We start from the raw sequence: 22,454 nt of genomic DNA, 5'->3' as shown, positions 1-22,454 counted from the left end.
CGGATCGCCATCTCGTCCCTGCTTCATTTGCCACCTGAGTGTTTGTCCCTGATCTGTGTCTTACATCTGACCACTACTAATAAACTGAGTTTTACTTGCATCTTGCATCCTCCTGTTATTTCCTCACATGCCACTAAAAGTCATTTCCAATATAGTGGTGGCTCAAAGTGATGCTTGGATCCTCTCTCTTCTAAGTATGTGAAACAACACTTGATGCAGAAGTTATATGGGGAGAAACTCAAAAGCTCAAAGTCAGATAGAGGACAAATTTGTAACAAATACTAGATTTATTTAAAATAAATGATTTAGACTACTGATATTGTGGTTCATTTCTTATGCAAAATCATATGGAACCTTTTTCTGTTTTATTACAGGCAATTTATGTTATTGTTTTTAATTGTGAAACTACATTTTTTTATTCACAAATTCTGTGGGATACTTCTGTGGGATCTTTTTGCATTGTGAGATTATGAGTTATGAATATGTTTTGAGTTTTGAATAGATTGTTTAATAGAAAATAAGTTGAAATGTTACAGATATCACACTGCTTTAATAAAACACTTTAAACTGAAAAATAATTGCTTTATCTTATTATTTTTTTAGCATATTAAAAGTGTAACCCAGTATACAAGCCTCTAAAAATCATGGTAGTTCATCTACCAAAGAAATGTTGCACTTAAAGAAATTTATAGATTTACATAAGTGTATTGACCGCTGTAAATATATAGCATGTTAACTAGTGAAATTTGTAACGGAGACAGTCACGACAGAATCACTTTTATAACACTTCCTTCGCTGAATATGGATGCTTATGTCTTCACTGTTTCTTGATGGACATCTGAAGAACTTTCTGTACTGCTGCCTGACCTGGACAAGAATGAGAAGAGAAATAGTTTTAAACTCTGGTTAAAAAAAAACAAAAACACAGAACATGTCCAGGTTATTTTTCAAGAATTTAATTTTAGAAGATGAGAAATGAAAAATTAACTTAACCCTTTAGAACCTGAAGCTAAAATAGGTGTTTTTCACATATTTTGATTTGAAAAGTGTATGTTGTCTACTGTCAGGGGCAATTTGAATGGTTTTGATAGTGCAAACGGTTGAAGAGTTACGGTCAAATGAATACAGCTTGCTGGTATGTGTCGCAACAACACAGCCGGCTCTAAAGGGTTAAAGGGTTAGTTCACCCCAAAATGAAAATTAGCTCATGATTTACTCGCCCTTAAGTCATCCTAGGTGTATATGACATTCTTCTTTCAGACGAATACAATCAGAGTTAAATTAAAAATGTCCTGGCTCTTCCAAGCTTTATAATGGCAGTGAATGGCCGTTTCAGTGAAAGAGTGACCCTTGACCTGACGCGCAACGTAATGACGAACACGGAGATAGAGCAAAACAAAACACCAATCACAAATAAGTTTTGAGCGACCAGAGCGTCAATCAGAAAGTTGAAAGTAGCTCAACTTTATGGTAATGAGCTATGACGCATTTCAGCGGCAAGCAGCGGCAAAACGCCAGCAACCAATCAATCTCAAAGTTTCCTATCATTTATGATATTGTTTAGGGACCAGTTACAAAAGAACGAGGCATGGGATAAAATAGCTGGCAGAGTTGATGATTTATAATATTTTTAACTAGTACTGATAGATACTCAAATTTGTCTTTGTCTTACCAGTAGGGCTGCAATATGTATCGTTTAAGCATCGATATTGCGATGTACGAATCCACAATAGTCAGGATGTGCGATGTCAAGAATAGGTAGGCTATCGTAGTTAATCTGTGATTCAGTAACCGTACGGGCCAGCTGCTCCCCGGCCCTTGACACATCTGATTCGCGGATAAATTGCACAGTTTAACCATCATAGAGTGAAAGTTTGCCTGTGTTTTTAAGTCCTGTCAGTTTAACAGGGTGCGCTTGACAGGTCATATATAAGAACGAGCAGAGAGAGAGAAAGCCCCGGCAGTGTGTCAATATATTGCTTGTTTTTTCTGTTTACATTTCATGGTGTGACACTTCTCTCCTCCCATGATTGAACATAGAATGCTGCTATGTCAGAGCGGCCAAAGCGTCAACAAGCTTCCCCGTACTTTTTGACAAGCGTCCTTGACAGGGCGGCCAGAGTTTCTTTGCAGCTCAAGTCGGCGGTGGTGTGTACGTACAGTTAACCCCCCACTTTTATCATGGATGGATTATTAACAGAAACGGCCATTCACTGCCATTATAAAGCTTGGAAGAGCCAGGACATTTTTAAATATATCTCTGATTGTATTCGTCTGAAAGAAGAATGTCATATACACCTAGGATGACTTGAGGGTGAGGGAATCATGGGCTAATTTTCATTTTTGGGAACTAACCCTTTAATATAAAGTAGGTGAGAAATGATTTTCTGGTAGACTGTCTGTACTGATGTCTGACCTGATTATTGAGGACACAATAGACCAGGAACATGAAGGTTCCCTGCTGGGAGTTCAAGATCAGGAAGAGGATCTCCAGCTCCTTCCAGAAACCCAGAATCCAGGAGCAACCAAGAACCACAAACTGAGCCAGTGTTTTAAATATCATATTCCTGCAGAGAAAGATGGAGAGTTCATATATATTTATTGATTATATTGTTGTGGAAAATCTACAATTGTCCTGTTATAAGTATGCCTTTTGTCTGTAGAACACTTCTGTATTGTAATCAACCACACTTGAAACTCGTTTATTAACCTGTTAAGCTGCAACGCCACTTTTGAAAAATCCCCAGAAATGACATACCCAAACTTAAACAGATACAGTTCATGAACCCTTTGCACTAAAAGCACAAGTAGGATCTCATTTGAAAGCTGACACCTGGCAGTTTATTGTAAATGTAGAATTAATTATTGTCATAATGAAAAAAAATTGTTATAAATAGCTTCAAAGTTTTGTAAAGTTATTAGAAATTATTTTTTATGAAACATCCTCATGAAAATAAAATTGAAGTTGGCACTGGAGCAATCTAGAAATGCACTACAGCTAAAGCCACATGTCTAAACATTTTATGTTTAAAATCTGAAGATAATAAGTCCAAAACTCTGTATTTAGTTACATGTTTTTCAAGACCATGTCAGTTGACTTTATTTTGATTTGACGTTAAAGATGCTTCTGATGTTTATTGCCATCTTCTAACCATCTATCCAGTATATTGTCTCTATTGTTTTGTGGTGCAAACGAGCCCCATTCAGTCTCAGTCTCCCCCTGCACACATTAACACCTCTCCAGCCTGGTTATGGCTGTAAATATGCATTTCTTTTGTCTGCATTATAGTTACTAACGACTGGCTATTCATAGGGTTTCAATCCCTAATTTCTTTTATCAAAGTTCTTACTTAACATTTAAAAACTGGATCAAATGCCCTGCTTGAATAATGAAACATTTTAGTAAGCATATTTAAAAAAAATTTATAAAAGGATAACTGCAATATGTGGCAGGTGCACCTAGAGCTAGCTAGCATGTTAGCTTAGCACACCATCAATACACGACAATTTATGAGATTAAAACCATTTTTGTGCTTCAGACTTAATTTATAACGCAAGTAGAGTGTTTTAAATAATCTTCTGTGATATAATTTCGCTTAAGATTAAAAAATCAGACAGAAAATATATATTTTTTATTATTCTGCACAATGATAAAATCTATATCGATTAGCAATACATTATAAATATAATCTATTATTATGGAAATACCTGACATTATTTGAAGAACACAGGTAAACCAAATATCATTTCAATCATGTTTATTGTCTTCAAAAAGTCTTTTTTCTGCATGTAACAACGATCTCTGATAGCTTTGTGTGTGTTCGAGACTTCCTGGATTGTCACATGATCATGGTTCTTCTTCATGTTACATAAATGGACTATTATTGTGAATGTAGCGCCCTCAGGCTGTTGGTATGGATTGAAAACACAATACATCACAGTGTCCAGCGCTCATAATGATTACATCGACGCATTTGGGCATAAATTCAATAAATATTATTCCTGTCTATAGAAATCTGATGAAAACTTATGAAAATATATCAATATTTCTCCAAATCTGCACATTTTTGAGCTAAAGCCCTGAGGGACGTTGTTTTGTGTATCGCTGTCATGACGACAGCACGGGAGTTTTTTTATGAATGAAAGCGGCTGACGGTCATAATTCATATTAAAGGTATCGACTCATTTTTTCATTTCATAACTCCTGACACAAATTAAGACATAACTGTCACTATAAGTTTTTCAGAATACAATAGTGGTCAAATACTGAAACTTGAGTCTTATATCTTTTTAATGATGTATAGTTTGTCAATGTATAACATTAAATCTGATAGAAATTTTTAACTAAATAAAAAAAAAACGCTTCAGTGCGCCGACGCACTGGTGAAGCTTAACAGGTTAAGAAAGTGGTTTATGAAGAAAAACGTGCTCAGGTTACGTATGTAACCTATGTTCCCTGAGAACAGGGAACGAGTACTGCGTCGAAATGACGCTATGGGAACCGCCTCAGCGTGACCAATGACTGAAGTACCTATAAAAACCCGCCAATAATATTGGCCCGCGTCAGCCATGACGTCATGCTCTGACGCACCCGGGAAGTATAAAGGGGCCGTTCGGAGAAAATGACATCCTCTTCGTCTGAAGGGACTGAGTAAGCAGACCGGAAGCATGGCAAGGAGACGCAGTGCTCGTTCCCTGTTCTCAGGGAACATAGGTTACATACGTAACCTGAGCACGTTCCCTTTCGAAAGGGAACTCCCACTGCGTCGAAATGACGCTATGGGAATGTCTATACCAGTGCCACCATGCTAAGGGGATGCCAAACAACTAAGTGTAACAAGCACAAAAAACACAATAACCCAAGGTTAAAGCCCCTACTGCTTAAACGTCAGGCTAACAGTAGCACCTCTCCCTAGGGCCACTGCCGAGCTCCAGCTCAAGGCATGGAAACCACATCTACAGGAAGGGTTCCTTAAAGGGAGTATGGCCCCGAGCCAAAAAGGTCTCTGGCCTGCTACTTTCAGGGGACCAAAGTCGACCCCTATGACCAGGGAGGCTATCACGTTTAGTGCTGAAGCCAACAACCTGTTTAGACCTAAGGGAAGCGGAGGCCTCAGCAGGAAGACTGCACACTCACATGGTCTCCAGAACTTTTTCACAAATAGTGAAAGTTCAACCTTTGCAGAGCTCAACAGGAAAGGCAAAAAATACAAATATGGTGGCCTCAGCAGGAAGACTCTCACAGAGAGGAGGCCTGACACATATCTAACCATAGACAACTTAATTATGTATATGGAGGCCTCAGCAGGAAGACTCTCAATGGAGAGGAGGCCTAACACAATCTAACCATAGACAGCTTAACTATGAATATGGTGACCTCAGCAGGAAGACTCTCAGTGGAGAGGAGGCCTGACACATATCTAACCACAGACAGCTTAACTATGAATATGGTGGCCTCAGCAGGAAGACTCTCAGTGGAGAGGAGGCCTGACACATATCTAACCACAGACAGCTTAACTATGAATATGGTGGACTCAGCAGGAAGACTCTCAGTGGAGAGGAGGCCTGACACATATCTAACCACAGACAGCTTAACTATGAATATGGTGGCCTCAGCAGGAAGACTCTCAGTGGAGAGGAGGCCTGACACATATCTAACCACAGACAGCTTAACTATGAATATGGTGGCCTCAGCAGGAAGACTCTCAGTGGAGAGGAGGCCTGACACATATCTCACCATAGACAGCTTAACTATGTATATGGTGGCCTCAGCAGGAAGACTCTCAGTGGAGAGGAGGCCTGACACATATCTACCAAAGCAAGGCAGGTCTACAACAAACGTAGTGTATATGGAGGCCTCAACAAAACGACTCTCGAAGGAGAGGAGGCCTAACACATATAGCTAACTATATATATATATATATATATATATATATATATATATATATATATATATATAGAGAGAGAGAGAGAGAGAGAGAGAGAGACATACTTATGATAGCTACCAATCTGTTCGCAAGAAGGCCTAAACCTAAGGCATGCACTGCATATATGGAGGCCTCAGCAGGATGACTCTCAATGGAGAGGAAGCCTAACTCACACATTAACAGAGCTCAGGGAGCGAAGGGCCTAGAGTTCAGTTTTTTGTTTTTGTTTTTTTTTTACCAAAAAGGGGAGGGGCCACTTCCCAGCTCTACCTGCAAAGCTGTTTGCATGGTAGCTACAGACAGAAAAGTGTATATGGAGGCCTCATCAGGATGACCCTCAATGGAGGGGAAGCCTAACACATATATCTATCCATCAAAGCCAACCTATGTATATGGTGGCCTCAGCAAGAAGACTCTCAATGGAGAGGAGGCCTAACACATATATCAAGGAAATCTAGCTTATCTTACCAAGGCTCATGGCTCTAAAGATGTAACTGCAAAGCGTAAACGTATGTAAACCTCAGCAAAATGACTCTCACAGGAGAGGAAGTCTAATGCACACTATGCACAGTTTAAGGTAAATATGGCCTGCCATATAGCGGAGGCCACATATTTAACAAAACAGAAACGTTTATTTGCAAGGAAGAACGGAGGCCAAAACTCAGTTTTGCAGAACATAACAAAAAATATCACTTCCCAATACAGGAACAGCCTGTTCTACGTTCAAAGATGCATAATAAGCTTGACACAGACCGTCAGATTAAAATTATCATCATGGGTCCAGCACATGAGCCTGAAGTTTCACTTAAAACAGGGGGAAAGAGGGAAGGCAGGGCATGTAAAGGGAGAATGGCCATTATCTGCCTCTTCCAGGGCGCTTCTCATTACGATTACCCTGGAAGTCTTCTCTCCTTACCCCCTGCCTTTTCCTCCTGGCCTCGCGCCGTCTCACGGTCCTACTCCTACCAAGAGGAGGGGCACGAGCGGCGACTGAGTCCCGCTGGCCCTGTCTGCGCTCCTCAAAGCGAGATGGGCCAGGACCCCCGGGGTGTCTGGGTGCGGACCTGGACCGGCGCGGAATGAAAGATTTATACGCTGCTGACCGCACCCTCGCCTCTCTAAACTTCCCGACCACTGCCTCGACAGAAGTACCGAAAAGTTCAGAGGGCGAGACCGGGGCATCAAGGAGAAATAATTTCTCTTTCTCCACGATGCCTGAAAGGTTCACCCACAGGTGCCTCTCCGTGACCACCATAGCAGCCATAGAACGCCCAACAGCCGTAGCTGTCTGCTTGGTGGCCCGGAGAGCCAGGTCTGTGGTGCGGCGCAGTTCAGCTACCGCATCAGGTGATAAGCCCTGACCCTGGTCCAGGTCCTTCAGCAGATCAGCCTGGTACGCCTGCAATACGGCCATTGTATGCAGTGCAGAACCAGCCTGACCTGCCGCCGCGTATGCCCTGCCATTCAGACGAGACGTGGTCTGAAGAGGTTTAGATGGCAGGGTTGGAGCTCTTAGTGTCGATACCTCCCCCCGCGCTAGATAGTTCGCGAAGGTATCCTCAACAAGAGGCATCGACACATACCCGTTCTCCCGCACCCCTTCCACATTGGAATAACTCCTCGCTTGGAAGCGATGGATGCGGGAGGAATACGGGTTCTTCCATGCCTTCACGATCTCAGAATGGAGATCAGGAAGGAATGGAAGGCTCCAAGGGACTGATGGGGTGTGGCCAGAGAGAAAGCGCTCGTCGAGCCTTCCACGAGCAGCTCCCTCCTGAACGCGCTGCCAAGGCAAATCCAGCCTAGCGGCAGCCCGCTCCATCACCTCCATCGGTTCTTCATACGCGGGGCAGGAGGGCTGGGCAGACTCATATAACATATCTTCGTCTGCCTCACGCTCCGCCTGCTCGTCTTGGTTAAACACCAGAGGAGCACTGAGAGCTGTTATCTTCAGCCAGCAGCTCATCCTCGTCCCGCGCTGACGATCGAGAGAGACTCACTCCTCTCTCGAACTCGTCAGCGAGGTCTCTTTGCGACCCCCACGATCTGAGCCTCCTCTCGGCCTCAGCGCGAGAGGGACCCGAACCGCGGGGCAAAGAAGACTGTCCCTCCTCCCTCGAGAAGAGGGACAGACGAGAACGAAGAGTCCTTAAGGGTAGACTCTCGCAATGCGCGCACCTCGCCCCCTCGAGAGCAGAGCGCGCGTGCTCCTCACCCAAACACCAAACACATAGGTCGTGCAAGTCACCAGGTGTAAGACATCTCTCACACGGGTCAACACACTTCCTAAATGCTTTTGCAGGTTTATCCATTTTCAAGTACTCAGTAAATCAGTCCCTGAAGACGAAAAGAGGATGTCATTTTCTCCGAACGCTCCCTTTATACTTCCCGGGTGCGTCAGAGCATGACGTCATGGCTGACGCGGGCCAATATGATTGGCGGGTTTTTATAGGTACTTCAGTCATTGGTCACGCTGAGGCGGTTCCCATAGCGTCATTTCGACGCAGTGGGAGTTCCCTTTCGAAAGGGAACTCTGCAATTGTTATTGTAAAATATTTTTTTTAAGAAAGTGGTTTATAAAGAAAAACATACCACACTTAATGTTTTAAGCATTAATTAAAAAGCACGAAGAGGAACAAAACATGTATTAGAAAGAGCTTTGCTAAAGAAAGAAGATAAATGCAAGCATTACCGTCGGATGTGTTGCGGACGAAGCGCAGAATGCAAAGAAGAAAAGTCTGAAGAAGGAAGACTAAGAGGCGAAAGGCTTTATAAAGACTTATAAAGGAATGAATTCCCAGAACTCATGACACCTCAAGACTTAGATTTGGATAAATTGTCTGTAAGAGACTGATCATTTATGAGGGAATTTCCAAAGATGACGACCTCAAGAAATCAGATGGTCTATAAAAGGCTGAAAGGAGAAGATGAAGGCAGACGCTGATTCGTAATGGCCTCTCCGGTGTTACAACGCTTGTAAACGGTTTACTCTTGATGTTGTTTTGTCTTGTTTTTTTATATATTAGTACTGTATATGTAAACTAATTAACCTGTAGACAATAAAACTATATTTAATTGAAACTAAGAAACTCTTTTGCTACTCTCGCCTGCCAAAAGTCTTTGATTTCTAAAAAAGTGAGCTGAACAGACCATGAAGAAGTCTTCTGACCTGTGGATTGTGAGGATGAAAATTCAGATGCTTATGATTTAGGACACATTTGACTTTACCTAACCTGAGAATAATCAAAATAAGGTTAAAGGTGTCTAGAAACATGCAGCATATAACAATATATATATACACATTTCATGGAGTGTTCAAATCATATTGTTTGTTACTTGGTTCGTTTCATATGTGAAACTTCAGCGTTCAGATTTTTCAAGGTGGAGGTCAGACTGATGATGATGTAGATGAAGAGAATCATGTTTAACTGCACAGTAAGAGAAACAACAGTAATTAATCTTTAATCACTTTTCCTTTTAATACAAAGTCATGATGAGAAATGTGCTTACTGCTAGTATGACGCAAACAGGTCCCTGAAAACTCCAGTTAAAGCCTTTATCTATTTTAATCCAGCACCTGTTTAGAGGAAGAAAAATAATTAAATGAACAAACATGAAGGATGAAGGTGTTGATCTCTGAGTCGTTCAAACTAAACTCACTGTTCACTTCCGTAGCCTTTAGGATTCACCCCAGCAGACACAGCCACCACAACCAGAGCAACCGTATATCCAATCACACACAGGAATCCACTCCTAAGCACGCCCCTCCTTTTGGAGCTGATCTGTGATAGGTTCTTCACACAGATGAAGAGCAGCACAGCTTCAATGAACATCCACACAAAGCCGGAGAGAAAGAGGAAGTGCAGCACACCTGATATCACAGCACACAACACCTGGAGATCATGAGAGACGGTTATGATGATTCTCAGTGAGACTGTGCTGAGCTGTAGAGCTCCTTCATCATTCTCACCTGATGAGGGCGTATGAGGCTCAGGAACTGTTGTGTGAGCAGGAACAGAAGGTGAGCCAACAGAAGACTCACGCAGAGGTTGATTCGAGCCACATTATTCACTCCAGGACTCCACTGACAAAGGGCAAAGGTCAACAGGGTCAAACTGAAGAACACCAACCCCACGATCACACACACCAAATTCAACACGTCCAGCTTTGAGTCGCTCTGAGGAAACATGTCAGAGTACATGAGTGCCAAATCTGTGCTGTTCTTCAATTCTTCACTATAAATGTTCTCGTTCTCTGATGGGCGGCTGGTTTGCATGATGAGAGCGAATGTGGACAGATGAACACAGGAACACACAGTGTAGCTTCTGTTGGTCTTTAAAACAGAACAACCATCTACAATCCACTCGCTGATATTCCAGTACACACAGGACAGAGAACCGTTGGGGTCAAACTCCTGCAAAAAGAAGAAAGAACATGCAGAAAATAGTATAACTCTGAATATTAGATGTTTTCAGATGTTCATCAGTTCTCAGGTTGGACAAAAACACATTTCAGTCTCTTACTCTGATGTGTTTGAGGGTGAAGTTGACTGGTTTGGTGAGTTTAGTGTTGGTGGTTTTGAGAAGAGTAACTGAGATCACAGTGGACATCATGGTTTTATTCGTGTCAGTTGATGTGTTGAAGAAGTCTGGCTTCAGTAAATTCTCCATTGTGTTATAACTCATGAAAGCCACAGCAGCTGATCCTGTGTGACAGAAACAGAAGAAACTTGTATTCAACACATTAAAACCTTTAGTTCTCTTACGAGAGTTCTCTCGTACTGCGTTTTATCAAAACGCTACGGGAAAAGTCTCTTTTCACGAAACACTGAAGCAAAAAATTATCCTTTAATTTTCATATATGTAAAACGCGTTGCGGCAGCAGCAGTCAGCTATGGCGAGACGGCTTGCTCGCTCATTGGCTGCTCTGCGGCAACTGCTTAAGCCTATCGAGCGAGGCCTGAGATGACGTCAGGCCAATGAGGGCGCTTCGCGCCCTCCTCGCCACTTCCCGCCGAAACGGGCGTGGCTTACCTCTATAAAAGGAGCTCGAGAAGGCTGATTCACTTGATTTTAATCTCTTCAGCGAAGCGCACGCATCGCTGGATCACGGAAGCAAGCGTCGTTCGAAGCAAGCACTTCAGCGGGACGAGCCCTCGAAGCCGCTGGCCAACGCCGCCTTCTACAGCCGTACCTGCTGCGCTTTCCGACGCCTATATCCTTTATTGCTATATTGCTCTGTTTTCTGTGTGTGTGTGTGTGTGTGTTCGCTGCAACACTCACCCCTAAAAGAGCTGCGTCTTTTTCAAGACGCCTTCTCATGCAGCGCTCGCGCTCGCTCCGAGCCAATTGCCTACGGTGACTCTGAGGACTCGCCAGGCATCCTTTCCGAGGCTGCCCTTCCTGGAAGCGGACGGCGGGATTAGTTTTTCTTTACGTTACAAGAAAAGCTACCCTGCCTCTGCACGCGTCATTCACCGGCGAAGGAGAAAAGAGTGTTTTTAGTCCCACCGTTGGTCGGTCTGACCTCTTTTCTCTCACATTTCTCAGTTCCCTGTTCGGCGACTGGAAATATTATTGCAGCAAGTGAGTCTGTTACACGCTTGCCTGCCAGCAAACGCCGAAGAATACATGTTGACGCCGCTTTCAAAGCCTGTATCCCCCTGTGGCTCAGTGGTGGAATTATAGGTTCTCCTCGCGGGAGACCGGGGTTCGGATCCCGGTCTGGCGGCATATATATTTATGCCGCCAATGCTTTGCTCTGTAAGTCCCCTGAAGGCGACTGCAGAGATGCATTTTGCAGCCAGCGAGCGCGTAGTACCCGCTTGCCTGCAACCGAACACCGTTTCTACTGTTCCCGCGCGTCACTGGCGAAAGAGAATGGAGTGTTTTCAGCCCCGCTGAATCTGGGCGATTTCCACTCTTCTCACATTCTGGCATTTTGCAGGCGTTCTGAAAATGCAAATCACTCTGTCTGTTCCCCGAGAGGCAACTGCAGACGTGTTTTTTGCTGCCCACGAGCACGTGGTACAGGCCTGCAAGCAAACGCCAGTGTGGATAATACTCGCGCTGACTTTGACTATGTATCTTCACTGTAGTCCAGTGGTAGATTCTTAGACTTGCGCGCGGCCGATCGGAGGTTCGAACCCCAGGCTGGCCGGCAGAAAATATTTATGCCGCCGAATGCAAATCACTCTGTTTGTTCCCCGAGAGGCAACTGCAGACGTGTTTTTTGCTGGCCACGAGCACGTGGTATATATGCCTGCGAGCAAACGCCAGTGTGGATAATACTCGCGCTGACTTTGTCTATGTATCTTCACTGTGGTCCAGTGGTAGATTCTTAGACTTGCGCGCGGGCGATCGGAGGTTCGAACCCCAGGCCGACCGGCAGAAAATATTTATGCCGCCGAATGCAAATCACTCTGTTTGTTCCCCGAGTGGCAACTGCAGACGTGTTTTTTGCTGCCCACAAGCACGTGGTACAGGCCTGCAAGCAAACGCCAGTGTGGATAATACTCGCGCTGACTTTGTCTATGTATCTTCACTGTGGTCCAGTGGTAGATTCTTAGATTTGCGCGCGGCCGATCGGAGGTTCGAACCCCAGGCCGACCGGCAGAAAATATTTATGCCGCCGAATGCAAATCACTCTGTTTGTTCCCCGAGTGGCAACTGCAGACGTGTTTTTTGCTGCCCACAAGCACGTGGTACATGCCTGACAAGCAAACGCCAGTGCGGATAATACTCGCGCTGACTTTGTCAATGTATCTTCACTGTGGTCCAGTGGTAGATTCTTAGACTTGCGCGCGGGTGATCGGAGGTTCGAATCCCAGGCCGGCCGGCAGAAAATATTTATGCCGCCGAATGCAAATTACTCTGTTTGTTCCCCGAGAGGCAACTGCAGACGTGTTTTTGCTGCCCACGAGCACGGCCGATGATGCTATATGTGTAGAGAAGATGCCCACTGCTAGTGCCCATCCCTACACACTAGCACAGCCCTTCACACAGGGCCCGCGCTCATATATTCGACTCGGGTCGATCACGCACGCAACATAGTGAACGTGCCCACTGCCTAGTGCCCACAAACACTATGTTCTGCATGCCTTGTGGTTTCTGTAAAGACGAAACCTGTGTGCATTCACTCTGCTCAGACAGACAGTGCACTCATTGCAGTAACTGTGCCCGCTCTCCCGCGCCCACACTTACTCACGGTACTTCTGGTGTCCCGGCCACGGCCGATGGTGCTATAAATGTAGTGTCGATGCCCACTTCTCAGTGCCCATCCCTACACACAAGCACAGCCCTGCACTTAGGGCTCGCGCAAATAAAATCGACTCAGGTCGATTGCGCTCCCCACATAGTAAAAGTGCCCACTACTCAGTGCCCACGAACACTATGTCTATCAGATCACAGGCTCTCTGTAAAAACGAGACCTGTGAGCGCGCGCGCTGCTTACACAAGCAGCGCGCCCCAAGCAGTAAATGTGCCCGCTCACAGCCCACATCTACTCGCACACATGAGTCCCATGGGACTCGCGCAGCCCCCCCTCACTCAGCCAAACACTGTTGTAAGGTCAAGGGCGAGCGCTCCGCCCGCTGTATTAAGCGCGCCCCCCGCCTCAAATGCCGCAGGCATAACGCCTATGTTTGTGAGCCCCATAGCACCTCTGTCGCACGGCGAACAGAGCGCGCTCTGTATCCGGCCCTTAGCCAACCATGCAGATGCATGGGCAGCGCTTCCAGGGGTTTCGGACTGGGTCTTAGGCATTATAAAGAGAGGCTTCTCGCTACAGTTTTGTCGACGCCCTCCGCGCTTCACAGCGCGCGTCGAAACTTCGGTTCCGCTGAATGTAGCACACCTACTTCGCGCCGAAATATCAAAACTGATAAGCAAAGGGGCGATAGAGCTTGTTCCCCGAGTTCAAAGCGAACAGGGGATATACAGCAGATACTTTCTAGTCCCCAAAAAGGACGGCGGTATCAGACCCATTCTGGATCTCAGACAACTGAACAGAGTATTAGTGAAACGCCGTTTCAAAATGCTCGCAACCAGCAAAATTCTCGCGCATGTTCGCCGAGAAGACTGGTTCATGCCGATAGATCTGAAGGACGCGTATTTTCAAATACAGATAGCGTCACATCACAGGCGATTCTTGAGATTCGCCTTCGAGGGTCAGACATACCAGTATACAGTCCTGCCTTTCGGCTTGTCCCTGGCACCTCGTACATTTACGAAATGCATGGACGCAGCGTTCGCTCCTCTCAGACTCAGAGGCATGCGAGTGCTGAACTATTTGGACGACTGGTTGATCCTAGCCCAATCACGATCTCAGCTCATAGAGCACAGAGCCATTTTACTCGATCACCTCGAGAATCTTGGTATCACGGTCATTTGGGCGAAGAGTTCACTGAACCCCAGCCAAACGATTCCGTTTCTGGGTATAGTTCTGGACTCACAGTCTATGACAGCGCGGCTGTCGCCACAGCGCGTGCTGAACATTCAGCGCGCGGCGATGTCTTTCCGCCGCGGCGCTTTCACCCCGCTCAGAAAATTTCAAAGGATGCTGGGTCTCATGGCCTCAGCATCGTCAGTTCTCCGGCTGGGCTTGCTCCGCATGCGCCCGCTGCAGTTCTGGTTGAAAGCGCGGGTTCCGCGCAGAGCGTGGGTGTCCGGTCATTTACGCCTCAAGGTCGATCAGGACTGTGTCACAGCCCTGGTGCCTTGGATGGCGAACGACTGGTACCAATCAGGTGTAAGCCTGGGGACTTCCTCGAGGGTGAGGATGGTGTCTACGGACGCATCCACCTCGGGATGGGGAGCGCTGCTCGAGGGCAGACCGTCCTTCGGCCTATGGTCGGAACGGGAAAAGCTCCAACACATAAACTGCCTAGAAATGCTGGCAGTGCACAACGCGCTGACGTGTTTTTGTCCCCACATCAAGGACCAACACGTCATAGTCCGTTCGGACAACATGGCAGTGGTGTCCTACATAAATCGCCAGGGCGGTCTGAATTCCATACCCCTGTACAGGTTGGCGAAACGCCTCCTGCTATGGGCTCAGCACAACCTGCGCTCGCTGAGAGCAGTACATGTGCCCGGGCTGCTGAATGTGGGCCCGGACAGACTGTCCAGGAACAACGTTCCTACGGGCGAATGGTCTCTACACCCACAAACAGTCCGGCTGTTGTGGGAGAGATTCGGCAAAGCGGAGGTGGACCTATTCGCGTCCCGCGAAAACGCTCACTGCCCCGCATTCTTTTCAAAGACTGACAGCGCGCTGTCCCAAAAGTGGCCGCGCTGCCTGCTATACGCTTTTCCCCCCATCTTCCTCCTGCCTCAGGTGTTGGAACGGGTCAGGAAAACGAAATGCCCAGTGCTGCTTGTAGCACCGTTCTGGAAGAACCAGGCATGGTTCCCAGTTCTGATGCAGTTAGCAGACATCGCTCCATGGCCAGTGCCGTTGAGGAGAGATCTCCTCTCGCAGGCCAGGGGCTCGATCTGGCACCCACACCTGGAACTATGGTCCCTTCATGTGTGGGCGCTCAACGGATACCCGTTGGTCTCGCAGAGGGAGTCATGAATACCATCACGGAGGCTAGAGCGCCGTCGACCAGGCGACTCTATGCTTCAAAGTGGTCGGTTTTCTCCGGCTGGTGTACAGCTCGGAGCCTTTCACCCCTCGAATGTGAGGTAACGGAGGTTCTCTCCTTCCTACAAGAGCTGTTGGATAAGGGCAGATCCCCTTCCACGCTCAAAGTGTATGTGGCGGCTATTTCAGCGTTCTCCGGTTCAACGCTGGGTCAGTCACTGGGAAGGAATGATTTAGTCATCCGCTTCCTCAGGGGAGCTAGGAGACTGAATCCACCCAGACCTCCTTCAGTCCCTATGTGGGACCTTTCTACGGTCCTGGCGGCCATGAAAGGTGCCCCTTTCGAGCCTATCCAGTCTATTAGCCTCAAACATTTGTCTTTCAAAACAGTGTTTTTGATGGCTCTCGCTTCAGTGAAGCGCATAGGCGATCCGCACGCGCTCTCTGTGAGCCCGGCGTGCTTGGAGTTTGGTCCTAATGACTCTAAAGTCATACTCAAACCTAAGCACGGCTATGTGCCGAAAGCCCTCAACACGCCTTTTCGGGCTCAGGTTATTTCCCTGGCTGCCCTGCCGGCATCGAGTGAGGAAGGGGACTCGAGTTTTCTTTGCCCTGTTAGGGTTTTAAGAGCTTATATGTCCCGCTCTGCTGTCTTCAGACAGACAGAGCAGCTCTTTGTCTCGTTCAGTGGACGTTCCAAAGGAATGGCTGTTTCGAAACAAAGTCTATCCAGATGGATAGTTGACGCCATAGCGCTGGCTTATACTGCCAAGGGCATTCCATGCCCGTAGGGAGTTAGAGCGCACTCTACGAGAAGCGTTGCTTCTTCGTGGGCTTGGTCCAGCGGGATTTCCCTACAGGATATATGTACGGCGGCAGGCTGGGCCTCTCCGTCTACATTTATCAGGTTTTATAACCTAGAGGTTCCCGCCTTACAGGCTAAGCTTTTGTCGGTGTAATCTGTTCAGCCGTCTAGTCAGACCACTGAAACCCATGCGCAATGCGCTACCGACTATCTTGGGCAGAACTGTGTAAGACCCACATTTCCCACATTAGTTCAGGTTCCCTACCCTGTCTATGTGATGTTATACTTGCGTCTGTGGACATGTCTATTCTACGACGCTACAGTATAGGGAATTAAGGCTCCCACCCTTATTCCCTGACTCTGTGTGAGTCAATCTGGTGATTATGCACTGTGTGCCTGAAATAGCTTCCGGTGATCAGTGTTTTTATCCCAGCACGCACGGCGTTTTGCAAGGGGTTCCCGTAGCGTTTTGATAAAACGCAGTACGAGAGAACTCTCGTAAGAGAACGTACTCGGTTACTAACGTAACCTCGGTTCTCTCTAGAAGAGGGAACGAGTACTGCGTTCTCTGCCGTGCGTACGGTTCACTCTGGTTCGCTTCGGCGATCAAAATCAAGTGAATCAGCCTTCTCGAGCTCCTTTTATAGAGGTAAGCCACGCCCGTTTCGGCGGGAAGTGGCGAGGAGGGCGCGAAGCGCCCTCATTGGCCTGACGTCATCTCAGGCCTCGCTCGATAGGCTTAAGCAGTTGCCGCAGAGCAGCCAATGAGCGAGCAAGCCGTCTCGCCATAGCTGACTGCTGCTGCCGCAACGCGTTTTACATATATGAAAATTAAAGGATAATTTTTTGCTTCAGTGTTTCGTGAAAAGAGACTTTTCCCGTAGCGTTTTGATAAAACGCAGTACTCGTTCCCTCTTCTAGAGAGAACCGAGGTTACGTTAGTAACCGAGTACGTTAAATGTGGTTTAGTGATATATCTTCTAAAAATGTATTATTTAAAATGTTGTATTAAAACACATCTCACATACTTGTTTCATTGTTGTTCTTGGCGATCCCAATGAGATCGATGTCCACAGAAGAATTTGTTGTGTCAAGTCGAAGGATTTTATCTAAGGTGACACTGGGTCCAACCATGAAGATTTCAACCTCTGATTTAGAAAATAAACAGTTATGTTTATTTATTTATTTTTATTAAAGTTGATTCAATCTGCACAAATGTGGAGAGAAAAAAAACAAACAAAAAAAAAAACAATAAAAAGACTAAAATAAAATAACTATTTCATCTAATTTCTAGTTTGAACTAATCAGTTAACTTTGTACACAGCAAAATCCCCAGAGTTAAAGTAAGTGAAGCTGGTAATGCTGTTTGTGGAGTTGTTTAATTCTCTTCTGCTGAGATCTTGAGAGTTGTAATGTCTTCTTTTATCTTTAGTTGATTCATCTTAGTGTAGAGGAGACCGGGGAGTGTTGCGACAGGGGATGGTTGCAACATGTCATTTTTCTCCAATCAGAAACAAGCTAGAGTGATGACACTCATACTGCAGATGCACAGTTAGACCCTTCCCCCAACAAGAAGACAGTAGACATATTCAACATCTGCTTCTGAATTTATTGAATAAAACTTGTTTTGGAGGTATGAAAGTAACATTTCAACTTACTTAGTTTAAATTATTGTTTTGTTGACTTCTTAGTGACATAGTTAGCATGTGTCAAAGTGTGTCATGGCTGATAGGTTTGGGGACAGTTGCAACAAGTTATAAATTGCATGTTTAATAAAAGTTTGCTGCATTGCAAATTGTTCAATTCTTCCTGTCTGGCACTGAAATATGGAGAGATTGAATAGCATCTGCAACACCTGCACACTGAATATATTAAAACTCAGAAGTGTTTCCTTTGAGTTTTCAAAACTTTGCATTTTCAGGCACCCAAACTGACTCTTTGTTGTTGTGGAAACGAACGGCCAAAACGTATAAAAAGTTTTACATTTTTAGTTGAAAACGGTGTCGTGTAAAAAGACCCTAAGACTGTGGCTGAAGCGGGTGATTTCTATATAAACTATATCATATATAAGCTCAGTTTCATCATCAATAATAACAGTTTCTCCACTCACCAACAGCAGCAAGAGTAAAACTGACACTGTCATGTGTGTCTGTCGGCTTCACCAATGTAGAGATGAGTTTCTCGTTGGCTTTTAACACACGGTTTCCGTTGGAGGTTAGTTCAGCTGGTCTGACTGATGATGAAGACTCTGAAATCTCTCCTGAAGTGTTGAGGACCATATTCAAAACATCTGTCACTGGAGTCTAATTTATTGATCAGAAAGAAAAAATAAAAATACTGTAAATGTAAATGTTAAGAAAGCCAATTAATCAGACCTGCAATTTCAATCATGTAACTGACAATTACATTTGATTTGATGATTTTATATATATAAAAAATTCTGTTGAAGACTTACAGTCAAAGTAAGCTCTTGATCTGTAATGTTCTCAATCTGCTCTAGAAGATTTTGAAGCTTTTCAGTCTGACTCTGAAATCAAAATTGAGAAGACAGATTTTTACAATGTGTGAGTGATGACTTTAACCGGGTATGCTGAGTGCCTCTGAAATGAGACACAGACAGTGTTTTTTAACGAATTTCTTTAACAAATGATTCAATGACATATATTTTTTAAAACATTTGTCGCCACCTACTGGTGGAAATGAAAATACTTTTCTAAAGGTGTTTTTCTGTATTTCGCTCGCTACAGTGGACAGTGTTTGTATCCAAACCAGTGCCGGCCCGAGCCTTTTGGGGGCCCTAAGCAGAATTTGATTTGGGGGCCCCCTCCCACCACGCGTAGTTAAAGTTTGAACTTTTTCTTTACTCTTTTACTAACTCTTTGAAACTTCTGAAAACAAACTGTAAACACATTCCAGCATTGCAATCTTGACATCGCAGCCTGTTCATTATAGCCGTAATAAATCTATAATAATAAAATAGTCAACCTAACATATAAAAATTACACTGCTCTGTTTAAATAGTCAGTAGTACAATTCATACCGATCACGGTAAGCACCGCTCCACTGTGATGTTTCCAAGCACATTTTTGCGTGTGAAAAGGATGATTTTTTCCGTCGATATTGGAACATGAGTGAAGTACAAAGAAGCCTATAATAAAGAATAGTTTACCATCCAAATACATTGTGAATCGCTTACTTTCACTTTCGCTTTAAATTATTTAGTTTTGGCTTGTTTATAGTTATTTTTTTATTTTTGTTCTGTTCTGAATATCATTAAATTTAAAGGATAAATCATTGATTTAAATGTCAATCATCAATCATTGATCAAATCAAATTTTTGTTTCATGGCTTAACATTACCATGACTTTGCGCACGAATTGTCTGCACGCGACGTTATGCTCATGACTCAAGCACTGGCAGACACAGCAGCAGATGTAGGCAGGTATATTGATCATGAAATCAGAATTTTACTTGTCTTGAATTATTTATTCATTCATTCATTCATTCATTCATTCATTCATTCATTCATGTCACTTGTTTAAGTTAATTAATATGAAAAAAAAAACACTGAAAAAAGTGAAACATCAGTGCAATTCATTCAAAATATATATTTGCATTGGTCCAATGGAAAATTGTGATTTTCAGTTTATACCTTCTGTTTTCACTTTGCCTCAAAGTAAGTGTTACGCCCTCTATCACTGAAAAAAAATTATACTTTGGTTTAACTTAAAAAAAAAATGATGTAATTTGTTAGAGCTAATTTTTTTAGATTTTCTCAAATTGTATTTATGATTTAGTTAAAACCATTATTTTTGATTTAATGTCAAACCAAAATTATTATTTTTTTACTCAAGAGTGTTAAAGTTAATGAGAGAATTAAATGATTAATTGAGTGATGATTGAGCATTATTGAAGACACCTGATGTGGTGTCCCCTGGGCGCCACGGTCGAGTTTACTCGACAAGATGCGGCACTGAATAAAACGGCCGATTTTGTCAAATAGGGTGTCAAATTTCGTTCAAACTCCCCTCCACTAGTTGGCAGACATGTCATACTTCATCCCCGACTCAAAAAAAGTCATGCTTCTATACAAAATCTTCGAGCTAGAGCGCATTGAATCAGTGCGAACAAAAGCGGAGCTTGTGTGCGAGTGAGCCATTTTATCAGAGCAATATTGTCAACATCAGCGAGTATTTGCATTAGAATATTATTATTATTATTATCTAATGGCATCAATAAAGCTTACCCGGAATGAAGTGTTGTGTCTTCTATTCGCGGACCCTGATTCTGAAGGGGAATAACGTTATCTGCCTTCAGAAAATGACGGTGATTCTGAAAGTGAAAGTATAGCCCTACATCAAGCACAAACGGTGAATCCTTTGCCCAATATAACGTTAGATGGTCCTTTTCCCAGTGTCAGTGGTGGGAACAATGTTTCCCGGGGTCGGAGTGTTCATCGCGAAGTTAGCAGGCGTGTTAGTGTTGTGGGGAACGAGGCGGCCGCGGGAGATTTTTACCGCACTAGCCGTGACCGTGTGCCCCTCCGCAATCGCGGCGACAGTATTGTGGTGGAGACTTTGTCTAATGCCACTGGGTATGTTAGACGAGGTCGAAGTATTCATAGGGCAGTTAGGGGTCAACGTGGAGGCAGGGTGGGGAGTCGCAATGACAGTAGTCCAAGCTGTGCACATTCGGCGCGCGCGCGAGGCAGATCTGGCCGCGCCTGCGCGCGCTGCTGCTCGTAGCAGGAGAAGAGGCGATGTGACACGGGGCAGAGGGGCTATTATGCATAGTCTATCGCAAGACCACACCATGAAACACTACAAGAAATGTCACCTGGATGAATAGGGAGTCATTATCTCTACAGCAAAAGCCCTGCAACAATTGTTTTTGTCTGCCATTTATTACACTGTTGATTTACTATCTATTTCCCTGACCATTTAGTAGTGTACAATATGTGTTCTTTTTTTGTGTGTTCATGTCCTTGTGATGTGTGCGTCTTTGTCAGTAAAAAATAAAAATAAAAAAAAAATAAACATCAACAAAAAACATAAAAATTCTATAATCCAAGATGGCCGCCACCATATGACGTCATAATATGCAAATTAGATGGGAAAATGTAATCCCTACATAAACTTTGGGTCATCCTTAATATTTCTCTAATTTACAGAAAGTCTCTATCTTTTATCACTTTTAAGATATAGCCTTTTGAAATTAAGATGTCAAAATCGAACGTTTTAGGAAAAAACCTCTGGCGCCTAAAGGGTTAACAAGCAGAATCACTGAAGGAGAAAATCATAAATTGTAAGTCACCATTATGGTGATCAGTGTTTGTTTTAGTTGGGCTCTTGACCCTTATATGTTTACTTTTTTTTTTGGCTGTTGTATATGAGTTATAACTGACAGATGAAAAAAAAAAAGTGATCGGATGGTGTTGGTTATAAATAAATAAATACAAATTGAGAAAATCTAAAAAAAAAATTGCTGTTACAAATTACATCAATCCAAAGTATAATTTTTTTTTCAGTGCAGGGGGTGGCCAGGGGGCCCCAAGCAGCCACTTAGTTCGCTTATGCCTTGAGCCGGCCCTGATCCAAACTAACAGAAGTACTGGAATAGAAGTTTAAGTTTGTAAAAGAAGTAATAAGAATGTATGGTTGAAATGGACAGCTTTGTGGACAGCTTTCTCTGCGCATTAAATCCCCCATATTGAATGCAGAACAATGATGATGACAGAGAGTATAGGCTTCAAAGCTATTGTGGACCCGCTTACCCAAAACCCTGGTTTGGCTAATAAATGAATGACGGACAGTTACATATTTCCAACATTTTATTATGTAAGCTTTATGTTACTCCTCAAATAACAAGGGAATTTGTAGTAATTTATAGTGTTAATTAATTAGCGAGTCCACAAACTCATTCTTCCAATTGGCTTTTGTGTGCAGAGTATTCACAGCTTATATGGACTGAATTCCCCCCAAAACCATAAGCAATTATTAGAAAAGCACATTCATATTTCAGATTACACACATATCTAAACAATCTAGTCTCTACAACTTCAATTTCAGAAACTCAACTTACATTGCGTCCTTCCAGCAGTGTTATATTTATACCTGCAATGACAGAAATCAGCATGA

The 22,454-nt window shown here is 44.1% G+C and overlaps 1 protein-coding gene across 1 annotated transcript; it reads right to left on the bottom strand.

The window, feature by feature from the left end:
- Positions 1 to 271: 271 nt before the first annotated feature.
- LOC308687451 (adhesion G protein-coupled receptor E3-like) lies at positions 272 to 21,042 on the bottom strand. The gene is made up of 11 exons (XM_081360014.1): positions 20,564 to 21,042; positions 18,773 to 18,844; positions 18,428 to 18,620; positions 17,346 to 17,465; positions 10,451 to 10,632; positions 9,898 to 10,341; positions 9,588 to 9,820; positions 9,438 to 9,504; positions 9,264 to 9,355; positions 2,417 to 2,567; positions 272 to 867 (listed from the first exon to the last, which is right to left on the bottom strand). Exons 3-11 carry the CDS (start codon positions 18,594 to 18,596, stop codon positions 733 to 735), a joined length of 1,593 nt encoding a protein of 530 aa, XP_081216140.1. The 5' UTR covers positions 18,597 to 18,620; positions 18,773 to 18,844; positions 20,564 to 21,042; the 3' UTR covers positions 272 to 732.
- Positions 21,043 to 22,454: the final 1,412 nt, after the last annotated feature.

This window comes from Scardinius erythrophthalmus, assembly GCF_964197995.2.
Source record: "Scardinius erythrophthalmus genome assembly, chromosome: 3".
NCBI lineage: Eukaryota > Metazoa > Chordata > Actinopteri > Cypriniformes > Leuciscidae > Scardinius > Scardinius erythrophthalmus.
Note: the sequence above shows the minus strand (reverse complement) of the source record. Positions and strands in the feature narration are given on the sequence as shown.

What these genes read in the sequence shown, in the direction of transcription:
- LOC308687451 (XM_081360014.1), bottom strand. Translation starts at nt 18,596, where the DNA reads ATGGTCCTCAACACTTCAGGAGAGATTTCAGAGTCTTCATCATCAGTC. An exon ending in TTTTACTCTTGCTGCTGTTG is followed by an intron (nt 17,466 to 18,427) that starts GTGAGTGGAGAA and finishes TTTCTAAATCAG; the next exon opens with AGGTTGAAATCTTCATGGTT. An exon ending in GCCTCATACGCCCTCATCAG is followed by an intron (nt 9,821 to 9,897) that starts GTGAGAATGATG and finishes CATGATCTCCAG; the next exon opens with GTGTTGTGTGCTGTGATATC.